Here is a 19,635-nt window from a genome sequence, read left to right as displayed (position 1 = left end):
GATCCTTCAATGGGATTAACCTCCATTCTCCCCAATATGGATTCCATGGGTTGGGAAGAGGCAAGAACTTCCTTAATCCCATGAGGAAAGGTATTTGAAGGAAGAGGGGAAGCAGTAAGAGCTCCAGACACATTGCCAAATATCTAGAGGACCGCTCATTAGAGTAGAGGCAGCAACAGGAGTCCCAGTCTTCCCCTCGCTCTTTTTTCCCATACTGAAAAAAATGGGGAAAAAGCAATAGAAGGGGCACATGGCTTTGGAACGCTGTGTTGCTAGCCACAAGCAGATGAGGGACTCTGGCAGGACCAAACCCAGTTCATCCAATAAAGTGCCTGAGTGTAAGACGGGAACCAGGAGAAGGTAGGCCAGCTGAACACCGCTAGCCACTGGCAGATGTAAGACTCTGGCAAGATCCAACCTGGGTCAACAGATGCAGCACCTGAGTGGAAGCTGGGAACCAAGTGAAGGCAGGCTTGTTGAATGCCACTAACTGCTGGCACATGTAGAACTCCGGCAGGACCCAACCCGGGTCATCTGATGCAGCACATGAGTAGAAGCTGGGAACCAGGTGAAGGCAGGGCCCAATTTTTTTCTTATTACCTTTCTTTTTCTATAACTCTCCCTCTTTTCTTACTATAAATGAAATGTGTTTTTTGAATTATCAAACAATCCTTAACTTTTAATAATTTCCATTTCTTACTGAAGTGAAAGAACCAGTTGTAAATATACTAACAATGCTCCCTTCTTAATAATTTATTCTTTTTTCCTTTTAAAACCTTTTTGTTTTTTTTTTAATCTAATCTATCTTTTGAAAATATCTACATTCCCCTTTTAGCATCAGATCATCATCACATAATTACTTTCCCCATGTAAATCTTATTGCCTCATATATCTTTATCTTTTTTCTCCCTTCCTTATGTCTCTATTCCTTAATCATTTATTTCCATTATTTTGATACCCTCAACACCTCTTTTTACTCACATCTTCACCTTTGAAACATTTAAACACTAATATTTTTTTTTATCTTTTCTTACCCACAATTTGCCCAAACAAATATGTTCCTTTGAGGGTCACTCTTTTCCCTTCTTATGGCAGACAAAATCACAGTGAACAGTGAAGAGGAATTTTGCTGTTGGTGATAGTATACAACATACCCTAACGAAGATATTCTTTTTTTCAAGGCATAGCATTTGCAGAAACAAAAAAGCAACCTTATCTATAAAAAGCATCAAGGTAAACATTACACCAGGTCATAGAACACTAATACACCACCTACTGGGCAAACAACAAGCTGGAGTGCTACAAATCCTTACAAAATACTACATGCTAGCCAAAACACTGCACCTCTGTTACACATGCAGAGCACAGACCAATCCATACATAATACAGAATAAGGGACTACAAATTAGAAACAGAAACATGCAGTTAAGACTGAAATAGAAAGCCCAATAAACCAGTCTTTGTGAACAGTAGAATAATGAAGAAAAAGTAAAATGCAAATATAAGAAATGCACATTCCCAAAGATGCCAATCAATGAAAGTCAAATTTTTTTTTACCTTTATTGACTGATCTTTTTTCCCTTTGTCTGTCTTTTCCTAATTCCAATTTCTGGGGTTCTTTAATTATTTCTATTTTTTCTCTCTCCTTCTGTCTTCTTTCCTTCCACCCTGATATACACACTCAGGCTCTCTCTCACACAGGCTCTAATTCTTCTATGCTCTGTCTCAACACACTCACACACAGGTTTCCATTCCCATACAAATTCCCATGCTCTCTCTCATACATTTACACACATTCAGGCTTCTCACTCCCAAGCTCTCTCTCTCTCAAACATACACACACACAGGCTTCTCACTCATGTTCTCTCACACACATATACACACATTTACATGCTTCTCACCCCAATGCTCTCTCATATTCATACACACATGCTCTATCAGGGCTTCTCCCTCACTTCTGGGCCTCCTTGCTGCAAGGCCTCTTCTCTGGGATATATGGGATGAGCTCCGTGATGGCCATGCAATAGAGCTTTTCTTCACGAACTGTGAGGGATGAACCGTGGGGGATAAGATCCATGACAGCCCTGAGCCAGTCAGGCCTCTCTTCTCATGTTGTGCAGGATGAGCTTCGAGATGGCCCTTTAACTGGGACTTTCTTCACAGGCCACATGGAATGAGCTCCATGTCGACCCTGTAATGGGCCTCAAGCCAAGCAGGATGAGCTATGAGACTGCCCTGTAACAGGTCTTTCTTATCAGGCACTGGGCAACTATGATTGGGTGAACCTGAGTGCAAAGTGGGTGGGCCACGGCCCACCCAGGCCGACCTGTGGCTATGCTACTGGTATAGTCTGTAGTTGTATGCTCAGTTGAGGCTATCAGAACGAGTAGAGAAAGTATTGTCGAAGTTGAGATATGAATATTTTGGGGCTGTTACCAATATTTTCTTCTAATGAAGAAAATGCACAAGATTAATTAAAGAAACTAATTAAATACTTTCAGTTTGAAAAACACTGGGGCAAAATGAGCAATTTTTGCATTGGAGTAAAACTTTGATTAAAGTTGCTCGTCAATGGTTTTGTGACACTATTCAATTGAATAGTGAGATAGTGTTTTAAATATATTGTGTAGTTTGTGTGTATATATAATGTGAATATAAGGTTAACCAACTGGCACAGGAAAATGTAATGATGGGAGTTGTCAACTTTTGTGTTGTAATTGTAATCTTGTTAGAACCAGGGCTTCTCAAATCTGCCCTGGGGACTCCACAGCCAGTCAGGTTTTCAGACTATCCACAATGAATATATATGAGATTTATATATTTAGTCGCAATGCTACACAAATTTATCTCATTCATATTCATTGTGGACTGCCTGAAAACACGAGTGGCTGTGAGGTCCAATAGACAGGTTTGAGAAGCCCTGTGTTAGACACTTTATCAGTCAAAGTAGACAAAGGAAATGTATATCATACTAGCTTGTAACTGGTTTAGCATTTTAAATTCACAAATGTGTAGTGAATGTAAATTTTCAGGTCCAAATTAAAAAATCAACAAAGAAGATAGTATAAACAGTGGAAAAGATACTTAAAAGATTTATAAATTTAAGCTATAGAAGAAATTCCATTCTATAAAAGACCAAATAATTATTAAATTCTCACCAATAATAACAAATATTAAAATTACTGACTCTAGCTCTAGACAAAGAGATTGGTTTGACCTAAATAGAACATGCATGTTGCCATGGTAATAAAACTAAACTCACCTTGACAACACTTCCAGGCCATGACTTAATCAATGTAGGAATATGCCCTCGATCATGGATTGTAATAAAAAGACCCCTGCAATGAAAGAAAACATTGTTAACATCCCGGATATCTTATTTTGATAATTTTTTAATTACTTGAACTTTTCCTCTATTTAATTTGTATCATTCACAGTTTTTATAAATAACAATGGAGTGTACTTGCAGCTGGATCTAGCTGCCTTATTATGTTGGTAGGCAACTAGCCATCATGGGAGAAAAAAAAATGTTGTTGATAAGAAGACTATGATCCCGGGCTAAGTCTTGGCTGACATCGTAGGACCTCAGGGGTGGCTCAAAACCCAGCCTTATGTAATTAATAGAAGTTACAAAGTATTAAGAAGCAAAATTGTCCAGCTTAGGTTATGGTTCAACTTTAAGTGAAAATGTCATACAAAAATTCAATCCAGAGAAAACACAGGATTGCTCCCTACACAGAAAACCACTTGACAAGAGTGTCTCTACACAAAAGACAACCCTTTGCATAGGAAGATATTTTCAATAGCACAATAAAAAGGTCAAAATTGTCCATGTGTTAAGTATTAATCAATTGTAATAATACAGTAACAGCAAATAATAGATAAAAATCAATTGGCCCATCCAGTCTGTCCAGTTAATTGTAGTCAATTTGTACTGAATATGAAATTGTTTCACATGAGTAAAATACACCTACCTTATCATCTTGAGAGATTTTATCTGAAAGGCAATTTTATAAATCTAACACAATATAAAATAAGTACTACTAAGCGCAGGTAAGGTTGCTTTAAGAGGAGGATGTGGAAGGTTTTTGACAACGCTTACCCTGTGGCTCAGGACACTTCTGTTCTGGTTTGTTGCCCAAGAAGACTAACAGAGGTTAGGTAACAAGGAGACTGAGCATTTGGATAACATGATGACTGGAGAGGAGGACAGACAGCAACAAACAAATAATAAGCAGCCTCTTGGAAGAAGAGCATAATGGTCTGGTGCCTGAGAACAGACCTCTCTTCTGGGGACAATGTTCAAATTGTCTGCACTGGGATGAAATCATAGATATTTTTGCCTGCATATTTTGCATTAAATTTCTAAGAGACACACCTGCAACATACTTTCACTGAAAAATGCTGCAGGTTTGCCTGATATTTCTGAATAAATGTGAAGCTGATATTTAATTATGGGGTTGTATTTATGGTGAAAGTGTACTGATTGAAAGTATATATGTTGATTGGGACATACCAGCTGCATTGTTATCTGAAGTAGAAAGAATCTGCATTGTCTGCAGGAAGAACTGCTCTGGCAACTGTTAACAGAACCAATACGTGAGGGGGTGACGCTGAACCTGGTGCTTACAAATGGGGGGGAAGAGTGCTTCAGATATCACAGTGTGGGATCACCTGTGATCCAAAAATCACCTGATGGTATGGAGTAGCCTAGTGGTTAGAGCAGCAGGCTGTGAACCAGGGGAGCCAGTGTTCAAATCCCACTGCCACTCCTTGTGACCATGGACAAGCCACTTCCCCTCTATTGCCTCAAGTACAAACAGCTTGTGAGCCCTTTAGGAACAGGAAAATACCTACAGTACCTGAATGCAATCTGCTTTGAAGTGCTTAAAAATACACTCTTAACTCTCCCATCTTATTTTTCAGACTTTTAGCATTTGTATAAAGTCATTTCAAAGTGCTTTTTTTGTTTGTATTAACAACCTGCCTATCAGTTGACAGGGGTAATTTTGAAACTTTCTGGCCTGTCTGCTCTTTACTTAAACGCACCAGGTCCACTTTAGCATTTATTGCAACCTTTCTACTGGGATGCCCTAGTTTCCCTGTTCTCTTAATATCCTTCAAAGAAACATCATTCTGAACTATGAGCTTCTGAGTGACTGTTGGCTTTCCCCCATCATCTATTTTAAAAGCTGTCCTATCTATTTTTCTTAAAAGAATTATGCCAGCAGCCTGGTTCCACTCTGGTTAAGGTGGAGCCCATCCTTTTGGAAAAGAGAATCACCCCCCCCCCCCTCACTTCCCCAAAATTGATTCCTAGTTCCTAACAAACCTAAAACCATATCCCCTGCATCATTGTCTCATCCACGTATTGAGAATTTGGCTTTCTGCCTGCCTCTAGGGTCCTGCACGTGGAACGAGGAGCATTTCTGAGAAAGCTACCCTGGATGTTCTGGATTTCAACTTTCTACCTAAAATCCTAAATTTGGCTTCCAGAACCTCCTTCCTGTACTTTCCTTTGTCATTGGTTCCCACATGTACCAGTAGCTGGCTCCTCCCCAGCACTATCTAAAATCCTATCTATGTTACGCATGAGGTCCACCAACTTTGCACCAGGCAGGCAAGTTACCAAATGTTCCTCACAGCTACCAGCCACCCAGCTATTAATCTTTCTAATAATCAAATCAGCAACTACAATGGTCATCCTAACCCTTCCCTCCTGGGCACTTTCCCCTGGAGACATCCTTGGTGCGAGAGGACATTACATCACCTTGAGAGCAAGTTCTAGTACAGGATTGTTTCCTGCCTCATTAAGATGATGCGATCTATCTTATTTATATCTTCCCATCCCACCTTTCCTCTAGGGCAGGGGTTCTCAACAGGTATTGGAACACATTGGTCACAAGGTCCTGAAAGGTATGTTGCTGGTCCAGCAGAAGGTCACATTCTCATCAACCAGGGTGGGAGTTGACATTGTTTCTTTCCCCTATTCCTGGCCTAGAGAGAGGCTGTTCCCTCCTCCTTCACCCTGATTCACAGTGAGACATCACCAACTCCTGTTATTCTGGGCCCAGTGGGACAGCAACTTAATCTCCTCCTGGGCCCAGCGGTGATGCTGTTGATGTTCTCTTCACTCTATAGGGCTCGGAAGTGAAAAACAGCAGGACCATGAGGGAGAGAGGTGCATAATCTACACACAGATCCACTGCAAACTTCTACGGCTACCTCCTCTTCTCCCCGGTGCTTCTTCACCACATCTGGTGCCAGCAAAGGGGGGGGGGGGATTCTGGACTGGAGGCTTTTCTGCTGGCTGGGAGCTGGGAGGAGGGGGAAAACGTGGGTGCTGTTAGGAAAGAAGGGATGGAAAAGAGAGGGGATGAGGTTGCTGCTAGGCAGGAAGCTGTGGGTGAGAAAGAGGCTCAGGAGTTTGCTGAGTGGAATTGAGGGGGGGGAAGAGGGGTCTGGGCAGGCTGCAGGGCATGGAGGGGTGGGGGAGAGAGGGGATGGTATTCTTAGGAAGGGGAGGGAAGGGAAAACACAGGGTATGCATGCTACTAGGCAGAGAGATGTAGGGAGACAGGTTCAGGAATCTTCTGGGCAGAAAGGCTTGGGGAGATACGGGGTCAGAAGTCTACTAGGTAGGAAGGGGTGGGGAAAAGGAGGTTCAACTGATGGGCAGGGAAAGGTGGGAGTCAGGGGGATGCTGAGTGCTGGGCAGGAAAGAGTGGGAAGGAAAAGGGCAGGGAGAGTTGAGCAGGGAGGAGAAAGAGAGCAGAGGGAAGAGAAAGCAATGTCGAGGATCAACCTCCCCCTAAATGGGATGGGAGGTCATGAATGGTGGGCAGAGATAGGTGTGTATGATTGAAAGAGAGTAGTTGGGAGACGTGAGAGATAATGGAGGCATGAAGGGGGCATGACAGGGTGCAAGAGCCATAATGTGTCAGTTTTGGGAATGTACATTTCTTCTTTTTATTTTATTTAGTGTAGAAAGAAATGCATTTCTTTTTCTAGTTCTCCAGTTTTGCACCGCATGCAGAGGGGTTTCTTGGGGTTTTCATTCCAGCTTTAGTCTCTATATTTTTAAGTTGTGGTCTTTTATTCTATATTTGGTGAAGATCAGTTTGTCTGTGTTCTGTGTGTGTGACCAAGGAGAGGTATTTTACTAGCATGTAGGAATTTGTATGTTTTATTTGCTGTGTTTTCTCAATAAGATATGCATTGATGGTGTACTGCTGCAATTTCATTGGTAGGGCTATTGCTGTTTGAGTCCTTGGAGTTATTGCTGCTATCATATGAACAGTTTGCTAGCCATGTGCTGAATTTTTTTTTCATGTGTTCTATTTAATGTTTAAATTTGTTTATTAATTATAACAATACAACACAAGAAAAACTGATACAGAGTGATTTACTCTATACTCCACATCCAATAGAAAAGTATAATATCAAAATAAAGACAGCGAAGTACAGAAACAACCACATAAACATTTTATATCCCACTCCCTCCATCAAACCCACCCCCACCCCAGTGCAGTAGTTTAACAGAAAGGTGAAGGCACAAATCCATGTAGATTCATTTACAAACCCCCCAAAAATACTTATTTAAAAAAATAGCTAAGGGAGAGTGTCTATCAAACAAGATCATTTAAAACTTGGCTTCGAGCTCTAGAAGGCAAAGAGTCTAAATAGGGAAACCAGACTTGAAGAAAGTCTGCTTTATATTTAGGAGAAGACTCTAACACATAGTATATATCCATAGTAGCTAAAGTAAACAATGCATTTCTCTAGTATGTAAAACTATAAGGATGTGAAGCTCTCCAATAAAAAAAATAATTGTTTTTTTACCTAATAGAAAACCTTTCTTGAGCCATAACTTGTGATATTTTTACAGAAATGAAGAATAGAGAAATCTTCAAACACAATCAAAGTTAAATTACAAGGAAAAGTAATACTCGCAATATCAGACTTATCAAACTAAACTTTATGCCAGAATCTCTGGCAAAAAGGATGGTAAAGGACCTGATTTTGTATTTTAAAATAAGCCTGGTACTGAAGGGAGTTTCTATTGCTGTTTCTAAGATAAGAGCAGAATCAGAATATCTTTTTAGTATGACAAGTTGTATGGAGACATATCCCAGTTCTTGGGAAATTATCCTAGTTCTTGGAAAAAGAACTAGGCTCAGTACCCTAGTTGCGGGAGGATTCCTGTGGATGCAGAACATATTTTATATTTGGCCCTGTGATGGCCATATGTTCAGTGTACGATGTATGTGAACATCATCTGTCAGGTGTGTCCCAACAGAAAAAAGGTTGAGAACTACTGATCTAGGGTATGCATGTTTAAATAGTTAGGTCTGACCCCATAAGTTTTATTACAAAGACCACTGACCATTTTAGTAGCCCCCCTCTGGACCAACTCCATACAATTTATTTCCTTATGAAGGTGCAATCTCCAGAACTGTGCATACTATTCGAAATCTGGTCTCACCAAGGACTTATACAGGTGCAATATCACCTCCTTTTTTTCTGCTGACCAATCATAAGAACATAAGATATGCCATACTGGGTGAGACCAAGGGTCCATCAAGCCAATACCCTGTCTCCAACAGTGGCCAATCCAAGTCACAAGTACCTGGCAAGTACAATGTACTTCACCTTCAGGGGAAGCCAAGCAAAAGGGAAGCACCTTGGCCAGGGATCTGGCCCGAGCAGGGAAGGATCATGTACCTTTCCATGAAGGTATATACATTGAATACTGCCATGTGCCCACTGGCTTCCTCCTGCACTATCTAACAAACTCAAGAACATAAGAATATAAGCTATGCCATACTGAATCAGACCAAGGATCCATCAAGCCTAGTATCCTGTCTCCAACAGTGATCAATCCAAGCCACATTAAATAGATCCCATGCTAGTAATGCCGGCAACAAGCAGTGGCTATTTCCTATTGATTAATAGCAGTTTATGGACTTCTCCCCTCCAGGAACTTATCCAAACGTTTTTAAAACCCAGCTATTCTAGCTGCCTTAACCACATCTTCGGACAATGAATTCCAGAGCTTAATTGCACATTGCGTGAAAAAGTATTTTATACAATTTGTTTCAAATGTGCTACTTGCTAACTTATGGGGTGACCCTAGTCCTTGTATTATCCAAAAGAATAAATGTTTCACATTTACCCGTTCAAGTCCTTTCATGGATTTGTAGACCTCTATCATATCCGACCCCCCCCCCCCCCCCCCCAAGCCATCTATTCTCCAAGCTGAACAGCCCTAATCTATTTAGCCTTTCCTCATAGGGGAGTCGTTCCATGCCCTTTATCATTGCCCTTCTCTGTACTTTCTCCAGTGCAACTATATATTTTCTGAGATGCGGTGACGAGATGCAGTGGGCAGAACTGCACACAGTATTCAAGGTACGGTCTAACCATTGAGCAATACAGAGGCTTTATAACATTCTCTGTTTTATTTGCAATTCCCTTCCTAATAATTCCTAATATTCTGTTTGCTTTTTTGATCACCATAGCACACTGAGCCGATGATTTCATTGTAATATCAACTTTGATGCCCAGATCTCTTTTTCTAGGTGATAACTCCTAAAATGGAACCTAATATTGTATAGCTACAGCATAGGTTATTTTTCCCTATATGCAACACATTGCACTTGTCCAATTTATATTTCATCTGTCCATATGGACACCCAATCTTCCAGTCTCGCAAGGTCTGCCTGCAATTTATCACAATCCACTTGTGATTAAACTGCTCTAAATAATTTTATGTCATCTGCAAATTTGAATGCCTCACTCTTTGTACCTGTTTCTAGATTATTTATAAATATATTAAAAAGCACTGGTTCAAGTACGGATCCCTAGGACACTCCACTGTTTACCTTTTTGCACTGTGAAAACAGACCATTTAATCGTACTCTCTATTTCCTGTCTTAACCAGTTTACAATCGCTAAAAGGACTTCTCCTATCCCTTGACTTTTTAGTTTTCTTAGAAGCCTCTCATGAGGGACTTTATCAAATGCCTTATGAAAATCCAAATACACCACATCTACCAGCTCACCTTTATCCATATGCTTATTCACCCTTGAGGCAAGACTTCCTATGGGTAAATCCATGTGTGCTGTGTTCCGTTAAATCATGTCTATATATGTTCTATGATTTTATTCTTTATAATAGTTGCCATGATTTTTCCTGGTAATGAAGTCAAGCTCACCGTTCTACAGTTTCCCAGATCACCTCTGGAGCCCTTTTTATATATAGGAGTTACATTGGCCACCTTCCAGTCTTCAGGTACAACGGATGATTTTAATGATAGCCTACAAATTACTTGTAATAGGTCTGAAATTTCATTTTTGAGTTCTTTCAGAATCCTGGGATGTAATCCATCCAGTCGATTTGCTATTCTTCAGTTTGTCTATCTGGCCTACATCTTTCAGGTTCACCATAATTTGGGTCAGTTCATCTAAAGCGTCACCTTTGAAAACCGCCTCCAGAATGTTTATCTCCCCAACATGCTCCTCAGTAAACATTGAAGAAAAGAATTAATTTAGTCTTTCCGCAATGACCTTATCTTCCCTAAGTGCCCCTTTAACCCCTTGATCATCTAATGGTCCAACTGACTCCTTCGCAGGCTTCGTATATATTTTTAAAAGTTTTTATTATGAGTTTTTGCGCCTACGGCCAACTTCTTTTCAAATTATTTTTTTAGCCAGTCTTATCAATGTTTTACATTTAACTTGACAATGCTAATGGTTTATCCTATTTTCTTCAGATGGATCCTTCTTCCAATTTTGAAGAAAGATCTTTTGGCTAAAATAGCCTCTTTCAGCTCAGTTTTTAACCATATCGGCAATTGTTTGCCCTTCCTTCCACCATTGTTAATGCGTGGAATACATCTGGATTGTGTTTCTAAGATGGAATTTTTAAACAGTGTGTGTTGTGAGTTAACTGTTTAGTGGACCCTTGGGCCGACCTGTGAGACTGGGGAGAGGTGTACTATAGTTTCTGGTGAGTGACAGGTCGGGAGGCGGATACCAGGCAGGAGTTGGACGAGAGCTTCACCCTGGAAGCCGGTACTCCCCCGGGAGGAGCCCGTAGGAGCCCGGCCGCTGGGACTTAGGAGATCACGGAAGCTGGAGCAGGCAGGCAGGGATCAGGAGACAGGCAGGAATTGAAGCAAGCAGGAACTGAGGCAGGACTAGCTACTGGAACCAGATAAGAACTGAAGCAAGACTGGCTACTGGAACCAGGCAGGAGCTGAAGCAGGACTGGCTACTGGAACCAGGCAGGAGCTGAAGCAGGACTGGGTACTGGAACCAGACAGGAGCTGAAGCAGGAATGGCTACTGGAACCAGATAGGAGCTGAAGCAGGACTACTGGAACCAGACAGGAGCTGAACTGAAGCAGAACAGGTTACAACAAGCAAGCCAGACAAGAGCAAGACTTGGGCACGGAGCGAAGCAAGTCTCAGGCAGGAACGGAGTCGCTAACGCAATAGCACTCTACGGGGCACGGAGCAACAGAGGACCGCAAGGAACCCCGTTGCAAGGCAAAGTCCTGGGCTCCGCGGCGGCCTTACATAGGCCATGACGTCTGACGTCATCGATAGGTCGGAGCTTCCAATGGCGGGAAACGGCCTTCATGTGCGCGCGCCTAGGGAGAAGGTGTCCAGGCAGGGCTTCTCGGCAGTGTCCCCCCCACGGGGATGCCGCGAAACAGGCCGCAGACCCTCAGAGACGGGCCGGGACCAAGGAGATAAGGGCCTAGTCGCGGCTGCCATGACTGGGACCGCAACAGTACCCCCTCTTACGCCCCCTCTTAGCAGGCCGAGGTTTACCTGGGTGGTCTCGATGGAAGGCTTTCAGTAAGTTCTTATCAAGGATGTTGCGGGCTGGCTCCCATGTGTTGTCCTCGGATCCACACCCTTCCCAGGCGATGAGGTACTCCCAGCGACGTTGATAGAATCTGACATCTAGAACCTCCCGGACTTGGTAGGTGGCGTCTCCTGGCACGGAAGAATCTGCAGATTCGGGAGCTCGGGGATGGTACCTGGAGAGGATGAGAAGCTTTAAAAGCGACACATGGAAGACATTGTGCACATGCATCGAGGAGGGTAAGCGCAAGCGATAGGAAACGGCTCCTACGTACTCGGCAATGCGGAATGGTCCACAGAATCTGGGGCGAGTCTGCAGGACGGAATCCGAAGTTGTAGATTCTTTGTACTCAGCCAAACACAGTCCCCAGGGAGGTAGACTGGTGCTGGCTGACGATGGCTGTCTGCCCATCTTTTGGCAGCAAGGGCAGCTCTTTGCATCTTCCTTTGGATAGATGTCCAGAGGGCAAGAAGCTGGCAGGCAGAGTTGCACTGCAGGCAGTGCGCTGGGTTCAGGCGAAGGCAGGGGCGGCCGAAGTTGCTTCCCATAGACGGATAAGAAGGGAGAACTTCCTGTAGCGGAGTGTGTATGACTGTTGTATGAAAATTCCGCCCATGGGAGAAGTTTGGCCCAATCGTCTTGTCTTTCGTTCACAAAGGAGCACAGAAAAGTTTTCAGAGTCCAGTTCGTACGTTCAGTCTGCCCGTTACTCTGAGGGTGGAAGGCTGATGACTCAACTGGACCTTGAAGCATTGACATAACGCCTTCCAGTAGCGGGCGGTGAATTGTGGTCCTCGGTCTGATACGATGTCCTGGGGCAGACCATGAAGTCGGAACACATGTTGAACGAATAAGTTAGCCAAGTCGGGCACTGAAGGCAATTTTGACAGGGGAACAAAATGTGCCATTTTGGAGAACCGGTCCACAACAACCCAGATGACCGTGTTCCCGTCTGATGCTGGGAGATCCACCACAAAATCGGTGGAGAGGTGCGTCCAGGGCTCCACCAGAATAGGCAAGGGGTGTAACAACCCTCTGGGTTTCCCGCCAATCGGTTTTTGCAATGCACACATGGGACAGGAGTCGACGAAGAGATGAACATCTTGTCTTACTGTATGCCACCAATAGTACCGGTTGAGGAGGTCTAGCGTACCGGCACGACCCGCATGCACTCCAGTGAGGGATTCGTGGGCCCATGCCAGCAAGGCCCTACGAGCGCGTCGTGGGACCACGGTCTTTTCTTCAGAAGACACGGAGGTGGCGGCGAGAGAGATTTTCCTGGGATCCAGAATGTACTGGGGGGTCTCTGGGGTTTCCTCAATCTCAGTGGACCATGACAGAGTGTTTGCTCGCACATTTTTTGAGCCAGGGCGATATCGTAGAGTGAAGTCAAATCGGTCAAAAAACAAAGACCAGCGGGCTTGTCTCGTGTTCAGGCACTGGGCTTGGCGGAGGAAAGAGAGGTTTTTATGATCCGTGTAGATTGTAAAGGGGTGGTTGGCTCCCTCCAACTACTGCCTCCATTCTTCCAGGGCGAGTTTCACAGCGAGCAGTTCCTTGTCGCCGACTCTGTAATTGCTCTCGGCCGGGGAGAATCTCCTAGAGTAGAAAGAACACGGGAGAAGCTGTCCAGTTTCGGAGTGCTGGCTCAGCACCGCTCCAACCGCTACATTCAAGGCATCGACCTCAACCACGAACGGCCGATTGGGATCAGGATGGCGGAGGCATGTGTCTTGTAAGAAGGCCCTTTTCAATTCTTCGAAGGCTCAGCAGGCTAGTCCACCGCATTGGCTCCCTTCCGGGTGAGCACAGTCAGAGGAACCACTATGCGAGAGTAGCCGGGAATAAAATGTTGATAAAAGTTAGCAAAGCCGAGGAAACGTTGCAAAGCCTTGAGACCCCTCGGCTATGGCCAGTTTCTAATTGCAGCGACTTTCTCCAGATCCATCTGGAAGCCATCAGCCGAAATAATATACCCCAGGAAGGGCAAGGAAGTCTTTTCAAAGCTGCATTTCTCAAGCTTGGCGTATAAGCTGTGTTCTCTGAGAATTTGGAGCACCTGGCGAACATGCTGGCGGTGCGTAGGCAGGTCACGAGAATAGATCAGGACGTCGTCGAGATAGACGATCACACAGACGTTGAGTAAATCCCGTAGCACCTCGTTCATCAGGTGTTGGAAGACCGCTGGGGCGTTACAAAGGCCAAAGGGCATTACGAGGTATTCAAAATGCCCATCCCGCGTATTGATCGTGGTCTTCCATTCGTCCCTGGGACGGATTCTAACTAAGTTGTAGGCCTCGCGTAGATCCAGTTTAGTAAAGACCCTTGCGCCTTGGAGCCGATCAAGCAGTTCTGGAATTAACGGGAGAGGGTAGCGGTCCCGTTTGGTAATTGCATTGAGCCCTCGGTAGTCGATACAGGGCCTCATGGAGCCATCCTTTTTGCTGACGAAAAAGAATCCCGCCCCGGCGGGCAAATTTGATGGGCGAATTAATCCTTTCGCCAAATTCTCAGTGATGTACTCAGACATGGCCCGTGTCTCGGGCAGCAACAAGGGGTACACCCTACCCCGAGGTGGCGTAGATCCGGGCAATAAATCGATGGCGCAGTCATATGGACGATGCTGCAGAAGAATCTCGGCTTTAGTCTTCGAGAAGACATCAGTAAAGTCCTCGAAGGGAGCTGGAGGTCCAAGGGTGGAGTGCAAAAGCAGAAGTGCAGGAGGCTTGGGAACCTTCATACAATGAGAGAGGCAGTAGGGACTCCACTTAGTGATTTGCAGAGTATCCCACTGGATCACAAGCGAGTGCTTTTGGAGCCACGGCAGCCCCAGCAAGGTGGACAGCCTTTTCAAGTATCAGGAAGGCTATCTCCTCCGAGTGGATCACCCCGGTGCGGACTGTGATGGGAGCCGTGGCAGTCAATATACGACCTGGAAGGGGCGTTCCCTGAATGGAGGTAATCCGGAGTGGAAACGTCTCATCTCTGCGTAGGAATCTGCAGTTGAGAGACCAAGTCTTGCTGGATAAAATTACCTCCGGCTCCGGAATCCAGGAAGGTGAGGGTTTCCAAGGACCCTCCGGGAAATTCCAAAGTAATCGGTATCATACTCTGAGGAGCTGTGGCACAACCTAGGAGGAGCTCCTCCCGACCTCCTATGTTCTGGAGTTTTCCGCACGCTCCTGGCAGCATGCCAAGAAATGGCCTTTCTGACCACAGTAAAGGCACAAGCCCATCGAGCGGCGGCGTTGTCTCTCCTCAAGGGAGAGCGGGGCATGTCCCAACTGCATGGATTCAGCGGCAGAAACATCAGGACGGGCAGGCCTGGGTGAAGGCAGCGGGCGTGAGGAACTGCGGGCAGGGCTGTGCTTTGTCATGCGTAATTCTTGTGCTCGCTGTTGCAGGCGGCGATCGATGTGGGCAGCCATGTCAATGAGGGCATTAAGATCTTCCGGGAGATCCCAGGCAGCAATCTCGTCCTTGATGTGCCCAGACAACCTTTCCAAGAAGATGTCTTTAAGGCTATCATCCTGCCAACCTACTTCCTGAGCGAGAGTCCTGAAATCCATTGCATAGTCCGCCAGGGAATGGGATCCTTGGCAAAACTGTAGCAACTCTGACATGAATGAGGCCTGGAGGGCAGGTTCGTCAAAGGCTTGGCGAAAGTTGGTGACGAACTGCTGCAAGTCGTCCAGGGAGGAGTCGTTACGCTCCCACAGGGGGGCAGCCCACAGCAGGGCCTTTCCATCGAGCAGGGAGAGAATATACACTACTTTGACAGAGTCCATGGGAAACTGCCGGGGCAATAGCGAGAAGCGCACAAAACACTGGTTCAAGAACCCACGGCAGATCCTAGCATCTCCAGCGTAGCGAGCAGGCGGCGGCAGCTGAGTCACGGGTGAGGCTGCATCCTCGGGTCTGGAACCCACAGCAGGCGAAGAACGAGTATCGTGGGCATCCATTCGGGCAGCCAATTGCCCAACGGATCCGGCCAGGACGTCCAGGTACTGTTGTTGTTGTTGTAGCTACAGAGCCAGCCCAGGAAGATCCTGGGATCCTGGTACCTCGGCCGAGTCTATGGCCTTGCAATCTGTTGTGAGTGAACTGTTTAGTGGACCCTGGGGCCGACCTGTGAGAGACTGGGAAGAGGTGTACTATAGTCTCTGGTGAGTGACAGGTCGGAAGGTGGATACCAGGCAGGAGTTGGACGAGAGCTTCACCCTGGAAGCCGGTACTCCCCCGGGAGGAGCCCATAGGAGTCCAGCCACTGGGACTTAGGCGATTCACCCTGGAAGCCGGTACTCCCCCGGGAGGAGCCCGTAGGAGCCCGGCCGCTGGGACTTAGGAGATCACGGAAGCTGGAGCTGGAGCAGGCAAGCAGGGATCAGGAGACAGGCAGGAACTGAAGCAAACAGGAACTGAGGCAGGACTGGCTACTGGAACCAGATAGGAACTGAAGCAAGACTGGCTACTGGAACCAGGCAGGAGCTGAAGCAGGACTGGCTACTGGAACCAGACAGGAGCTGGAACTTAAGCAGAACAGGTTACAACAAGCAAGCCAGACAAGAGCAAGACTTGGGCACGGAGCGAAGCAAGTCTCAGGCAGGAACGGAGTCGCTAACACAATAGCGCACTCCGGGGCACGGAGCAACAGAGGACCGCAAGGAAGCCCGTTGCAAGGCAAAGTCCTGGGCTCCGAGGCGGCCTTACATAGGCCGCGGCGTCTGACGTCATCGATAGGGCGGAGCTTACAATGGCGGGAAACAGCCTTCATAAGTGCGGGTTGTGCGTGCGCGCGCCTAGGAGAAGGCATCCAGGCAGGGCTTCTCGGCGGCGTCCCCCCCCGCAGGAATGCCGCGAAACAGGCCGCAGACCCTCGGAGATGGGCCGGGACCAAGGAGGTAAGGGCCTAGTCGCGGCTGCAGCGACTGGGACCACAACAGTGTGCACACCTGTTGTATGTTCCTTACCCTTGTAGCTGCACCTTTCAATTTGTTTTCTATTTTTCTCATTTTATCAAAGTTTCCCTTTTGAAAGTTTAGTGCTAGAACTGTGGATTTACTTATTGTCCCCCTTCCATTCGTTAATTCAAATTTTATCATGTTATGATCACTATTGCCAAGCAGCCCCATCACCATTACCTCTCTCATCAAATCCTAGGCTAAGAATTTGATCTAAAACAGCTCCCCTCTCTTACTGGTTCCTGAAGCAATTGCTCCATACCTCTGCCTGTCCGCTAAGGCTAGCCCAGAAAGGCACTCTCCAAGCAACTACCATCAAGACCTCTTTCAGAAAAAGAGCTATGTCCGGTTCAGGCCCCAAGCAATGGAACCTGCTCCCCCCAGACCTAAGGCTGGAACAATGTCCAATCACCTTTAAGAAAAGACTCAAGACTTTTTTGTTTGACCAAGCGTTCTCCTAACCTCGCCTTCCGCCATGGTCTTATTCCACTTCATCAGTTTTAATTTCGCCCTTACAAGGTTACCAGAGTCCTCCCCTTTGTAATTCCCCTGCCTCGCCCAAGTTATATTTTCCATGTCTATATAACCACCCCCACCCAAGTTATGTTATCCAGGTTTTTCTACCTTGTTCTTTGTAAGACAAGACTTCGTCACTGCTGTTTTTGTTGGTTGTAATGTAAACCGAAGTGATAATTAATCCTGTTAACTGAACCTCGGTATATAAAAGTTATAAATAAATAAAGCTGTGATTTATTTCATCCAATAACTTTATCTTTCTAGCATGTCCTGATATTACATTTATCTAGTCACTGTTGGAGTAATTGAAATCTGGCAGCAAAACATTGTATCACATACTTTTGTTTTTTTTTAATAAATGCTATAAATCTTTTACCTTCTTGAGACTTGAACATAAACACATTGGTCAAGAATTCAAACAAAACATGGATAAATTTATGGCTGAAGTTAAAATCATCAAGGTCAATAAATTCCATAGAGACAAAGGAGACTTTAAGAAAGGTCCCATTTATCAATGGCTCAACCAGGATCAAAAACCTAAACAGGTCACATTTAACTTCTCCGACAGTTCATCAGGTAGCGATGACGAATGCCCGTCGGGGGACTACTCACGTCCGGCACCATACAGAGGACAGAGTACGAAAGGCAGAAGAAGAGGCAATAGGAATTATCAAAACACAGAATGGAATCATCCGAGAACGAGGTCACAATATGCAGCCAACAATTACCTCACACAAGGGGGACAGAAAGACTGGACAGACTCAGCAGTTATTAATATATCAGAATGCCCCTTGATGGACCTAGAACACAAAGTTCTGAACAAGGGGCTTAACTACGTTCCATCTCAAAAACAAGACCCTTTTCAGTTCAGGTGTGATTTTAAGAAATTTATAAGACAGCTGCAATGGAAAATATATCTATCATGCAGTCCTCTTGAATTTACACCCATGACTGAATCATTGGTTAAATTAAAATCGAAATGGAGTCCACCTCCTCCGGGAGATCCGGTGATTAATACATTCCAGGAGTTAGTATTGCAAGACGTTGAGAAATTGGGAAAAAGCAAAGACACATATGTATTATAATATGACACATGAAGAATCACAAGCCCTATATCATTTACAGCAAAGAGAGGATATCGTCATCAAACCCGCGGTAGTTGTTATGAGTAAGACGTCATACTTACAAGAAGCTCATCGCCAACTTGCTAATGAAACCTTTTATCAATGTCTAGGAGAGGACCCCACTGATTGCATCCTGACGGAAGTCAAGGAAGTAGTAGAAAGAGGATTTGAACGCGGTTACCTCACCAATGCTGAATGCAAATTTTTGATCAATGATAATCCCAGAATACCAATCCTATATATAGTACCAAAAATTCATAAGACCTTGACAAATCCACCCGGAAGACCTATAGTGTCTTTAGTGAATGAAGACAAGAGGCATGGGGGTGGCTTGCTTGCGGGAATGATGGCTACTACCTGGAGATTAATATCCTTATTCAATAAACATACACACAGTTAATGCGACTCCAACATTGCTCTATGCTTCAAAGGCAAGAGGAAATGTGGAAAAAAGGATTTGCATACACAAAAAAGCAGGGGAATAGCTTGCTTGTTACGGCGGTTACTACCCCAAACCAAATAAGCCTGATACTTCACTTGGAATACATATCCAGCACAGCTCTCTGCTTCAATGGCAGGGAGAATGAAGAAAAGATGATTTATATTCAGACAACAACCAACAAGGAATGAATTACATAGTCTGGGTAAACAAATAAGCATGGGTGTAGCTTGCTTGTTATGGCAGTTACTACCCCAAATCAATTAAGCCTGATACTTCACTTGGAATACATATCCAGCACAGCTTACTGCTTCAACGGCAGGGGGGGAATGAAGTAAAGAGGATTTATATTCAGACAACCAACAAGGACTGAATTACACAGGCAGGGTAAACAAGCGTGGGAGTAGCTTGCTTATTATGGCGGTTACTACCCCAAACCAATTAGCTAGATACTTCACTTAGATGCAGCTCCAGCACTGCTGCCTGATTCGTTGGTGGGGGTGGAAGGGAATTGGAACTAATAAGTTACAAATAATGGCCCTGACCTCAGCGGTCAGAGTAACAGATAAGTATGAAAAAAATAGGTGTGAAAGCTTGCTGGGCAGACTGGATGGGCCATTTGGTCTTCTTCTGCCATCACTTCTATGTTTCTATAAGTGTCGGCGAATGAATCAGTCCTGGAACCAATCTCTACTTTCTTAGATAAATTCTTCAACCT

At 44.9% G+C, this 19,635-nt stretch overlaps 1 protein-coding gene across 5 annotated transcripts in view; it reads right to left on the bottom strand.

Moving 5' to 3' along the window:
• ME1 (malic enzyme 1) overlaps nt 1-19,635 on the bottom strand; it is an 869,023-nt gene that overhangs the window by 457,205 nt on the left and 392,183 nt on the right. For all 5 annotated transcript variants that reach the window (XM_029595519.1, XM_029595520.1, XM_029595518.1 and 2 more), the window contains one exon: nt 3,263-3,338. In XM_029595519.1, coding sequence (XP_029451379.1) covers nt 3,263-3,338 — 76 coding nt within the window. The remainder of the gene's footprint in view (nt 1-3,262; nt 3,339-19,635) is intronic.

This window comes from Rhinatrema bivittatum, chromosome 3, assembly GCF_901001135.1.
Source record: "Rhinatrema bivittatum chromosome 3, aRhiBiv1.1, whole genome shotgun sequence".
Lineage (NCBI taxonomy): Eukaryota > Metazoa > Chordata > Amphibia > Gymnophiona > Rhinatrematidae > Rhinatrema > Rhinatrema bivittatum.
The sequence above is the reverse complement of the archived record's forward strand: the minus strand, read 5'-3'. Positions and strand labels throughout refer to the sequence as shown.